Source organism: Vigna unguiculata, unplaced genomic scaffold, assembly GCF_004118075.2.
Source record: "Vigna unguiculata cultivar IT97K-499-35 unplaced genomic scaffold, ASM411807v1 contig_496, whole genome shotgun sequence".
Taxonomy (NCBI): Eukaryota; Viridiplantae; Streptophyta; class Magnoliopsida; order Fabales; family Fabaceae; genus Vigna; species Vigna unguiculata.
In genome coordinates this window covers 8,952-13,027 of record NW_021011210.1, presented here as the reverse complement: position 1 = coordinate 13,027, position 4,076 = coordinate 8,952, and the positions used below count along the sequence as shown (strand labels likewise).

Sequence of the window (4,076 nt, the reverse complement as noted above, 5' to 3'; positions counted from 1 at the left end):
AATAACATTGGATTTTAATTATGTGATGGACGTTCTAAGTTTTTATCAGCAATTAATAAAGTTTTAAATTTTCCCGCGTTTTGGGGAAAATGAGGTATTATTAAACATGTTGTCTTAATTATTCCAATTATTTATTTATAAATTAGTAATATCCTGACGGGATGTTACATTTGGTATCAGAGCAATGGTTTTCAAAATGATTTTGGGGTCTATGGGGAGTGAGCATACCGCGTTACGTTTGTGTAACTAATTGCTGTGTTATTAGTTTATTTTTGGATATGAAATCCTAATATGGGCTGTGTGTGTGAACCAGCTATAATATGTGGCGTGCATGAGCTATGGCTAACAGGAGGAGGAGGAACACCGCTGGAGCTGATGACATAGCTCAAGCGATCCATCGTATGGTGGACGCGATGCAGCCCATAGCGGCGCCACCCAGAGCTGTAGTGGCACCTACCCGGCCAGTAGCTATGGAAGATTTCATGAAACACCGGCCGGCCAAGTTCTCTGGCAAAGCCACTCCTGACGAGGCAGATGCTTGGATGCGGGAGTGTGAGAAGATCTGTAGAGTGCTGGGATGCACAGATGAGCAGAGGCTGTTGTTTGTCACGTTTCTTCTGGTGGCAGACGCAGAGTATTGGTGGCAGGGGATGCAGCAGTTGATGCAGACCCGTGGGGAGCAGGTGACGTGGACTGTCTTCAGGACGAGGTTCCTGGAGAAGTACTTTCTCGACAGTGCGAGGCACGAACGGGAGGCAGAGTTCCTTACTCTTCAGCAGGGGACTATGACCGTGGCGGCTTATATAGAGAGGTTCGAATACCTGGCGCGTTTCTACACTCCAGAGGTTACTGAGGAGTGGAGGTGTAGGAGGTTCGAGGGCGGATTAAAACATGAGATACGCCGCTTCATTGTGCCACTTCGGATTAGAGAGTTTCCAGTTTTGGTCGAGCAGGCCAAAACCGTGGAGCAGTTGGAGACTGGGTCGAGTAGTGGGGGGAAACAGTAGAGGACTACCTCAGATGTCAGACCTCAGAGGAAACCTTATAGCAGACCGCCGACTACCTGGGGAAGATTACGGTGTTTTAACTGTGGCGGGGAACACTTGAGGAGGGATTGTACTAAACCTGCCAGCAGTACAGGTGGAGGCAGTAGTACTGGTAGGTGCTACGCATGCCAGCAGACAGGGCACTTTGCACGTCAGTGTCCTAACAGAAGACAAGCTGGTGGTGCGCCAGCTACGAGACCAGTAGGAGACCGACCTAGAGCACCGGGGCGTGTGTTCGCCTTGACGACCACAGAGGCGAAACAGTCAGGTAATCTTTTGCAGTTTCTATGTTTGTTGTGTGACCACGAGGTAGTGGTGTTGTTCGACTCAGGAGCCACTCATTCGTTTGTGTCTAATGAATGTGTGAGGAGGCTCGGGCTCACGATGCGAGAGCTGGGGTGCGAGCTTTTAGTGGCGACGCCAGCGTCTGGAGAGGTATCCACCACTTCTATGTGCGTGGGGTGTCCTATGGAGGTGGCAGGCCGTAGGTTCAGGTTGAACCTCATTTGTTTGCCGATGGAGGGTCTAGACGTGATTCTGGGCATGGATTGGTTGTCGAGCAACTATGTCGTCATTGATTGCGGGCAGCGTCAGATAGTGTTTCCTGAGACGGTGGGGCTAGAACTGATCTCGTCTAATCAGGCGGCGAGAGAGATTGAGGCTGGAGCTACCTGTTACATGATTGTGGCCCAGGCAGAGAAGATGAGCACGGTTGAGCAGATCAACAGGATCCCGGTAGTGGATGCATATGCAGATGTATTTCCGGATGAGATTCCAGAACTACCGCCTAGCAGGGATGTAGATTTCTCCATTGACCTCATCCCTGGCGCTGGGCCAGTTTCTATGGCACCGTACAGAATGGCGCCTGCTGAGTTAGCTGAGCTAAAGAAACAGATTGAGGATCTGCTTGAGAAGAAGTTCATCCGACCGAGTGCATCACTGTGGGGAGCACCAGTTCTGTTAGTGAAAAAGAAAGATGGTAGCTCCCGGTTGTGTGTTGATTACCGGCAGCTGAATAAGCTAACGATAAAGAATAAGTACCCATTGCCGAGGATTGATGATCTGTTGGATCAGTTGAGGGGAGCTGCGGTGTTCTCAAAAATAGACCTGAGATCTGGGTATCATCAGATCCTTGTCAGGCCGGAGGATGTCCAGAAGACAGCTTTTCGATCACGGTATGGTCACTACGAGTATGTAGTGATGCCTTTTGGGGTGACCAATGCGCCGGCTATATTCATGGATTACATGAATAGGATTTTCAGGCCATATTTAGATCAGTTTGTAGTAGTGTTTATCGATGACATTCTGATCTACTCCGAGAGCAGAGAAGAACACGCAGAGCATCTAAGAGTAGTATTGGGGATTCTCAGAGAGCACCAGTTGTATGGGAAGTTGTCGAAATGTGAATTCTGGTTGGAAGAGGTACAATTCCTGGGCCATGTGATCTCAGCCCAAGGAATAGCCGTTGATCCGGCGAAGATAGAGACTGTGGTGAAGTGGGAGAGGCCCCAAACAGTTTCAGAGGTGCGAAGTTTTGTGGGTTTGGCAGGGTATTATCGACGGTTTGTGGAGGGTTTCTCCAAGATGGTGAGTCCTCTTACACAGCTTACGAGAAAGGACCAGCCTTTCTCGTGGACAGACGAGTGTGAAGCTTGCTTCGAGGATATGAAGAGGAGACTGACCACCGCACTGATATTGGCAATCCCTGACACGACTAAAACATTTGAGGTGTACTGTGATGCCTCGTATCAGGGGTTAGGCTGTGTGCTGATGCAGGATAAACGGTCGGTAGCTTATGCATCGAGACAGTTGAAGGTGCATGAGAAGAATTACCCGACACACGACTTGGAGTTAGCGGCAGTCGTGTTTGCCCTCAAGACATGGAGACACTACCTGTATGGAGCGCAGTTCCAGGTATTCAGCGATCATAAAAGCTTGAAATACTTGTTTGATCAGAAAGAGCTGAATATGAGACAGAGGCGTTGGATGGAATACTTAAAGGACTACGACTTTGAGCTATTGTACCACCCTGGTAAAGCTAATGTCGTAGCGGATGCCTTGAGTAGGAAGAGAATTCATGTATCAGCTATGATGATTAGGGAGTTAGAGCTGATAGAACAGTTGAGGGACATGAATCTGGGGTTGGATATGGGGCCTGGACAGATACGATGCAGCATGCTGAGGATCACGAATGAGTTCCTAGATGAGCTTCGGGTGGAACAGGGGAAGGATTAGGAACTGCAGATGATAATTGGAGAGTTGGGCACTGAGAAGAGGAAGGATTTCCGAATGGGCAGCGACGGGATCCTACGGTTCAGGGAGAGAGTGTGTGTTCCAAACAGCAGGGTTCTGAGGAAGATGCTCCTAGATGAGGGGCATAAGAGTCGTCTTAGCATACATCCGGGTATGACTAAGATGTACAAAGATTTGAAAGCCTCTTTCTGGTGGACGGGTATGAAGACGGATGTGGCTGATTACGTCGCTTCTTGCTTGGTATGTCAGAAAGCGAAGATAGAACACCAGCGACCGGGTGGTATGTTAGAACCTCTAGATATTCCACAGTGGAAATGGGACAGTATTTCCATGGATTTCATCACTCACCTGCCGAGATCAGTGAGAGGACACGACTCAATCTGGGTGATAGTAGACAGGTTGACGAAGTGTGCTCATTTTCTGCCGATTAACCAGAAGATGAATATGGATAGGCTGGCGGATTTGTATGTGCGAGAGATTGTTAGATTACATGGAGTGCCAGCGAGTATTGTGTCAGATAGAGACCCGAGGTTCACATCGAGGTTCTGGCAGTCGCTGCAGAATGCTTTGGGTACTTAGCTCAGGATGAGCTCCGCCTATCATCCTCAGACAGATGGACAGTCTGAGCGGACTATACAGTCGTTGGAGGACCTGTTGAGGACATGTGTTTTAGACCATCTGGGTACATGGAGTGATGTGTTGCCATTGGTAGAATTCACGTATAATAACAGTTACCATACCAGTATTGGAATGGCTCCCTACGAGGCCTTGTATGGT

General features: G+C 48.8%; 1 protein-coding gene across 1 annotated transcript; it reads left to right on the top strand.

Annotated features, from left to right (window-relative positions):
* The first annotated feature begins 338 nt into the window (after positions 1–338).
* On the top strand, positions 339–3,281 carry LOC114172201. The gene is made up of 4 exons (XM_028056807.1): positions 339–1,003; positions 1,112–1,963; positions 2,030–3,027; positions 3,097–3,281. The coding sequence occupies exons 1-4, from the start codon at positions 339–341 to the stop codon at positions 3,279–3,281; spliced, it is 2,700 nt and encodes an 899-aa protein (XP_027912608.1).
* Positions 3,282–4,076: the final 795 nt, after the last annotated feature.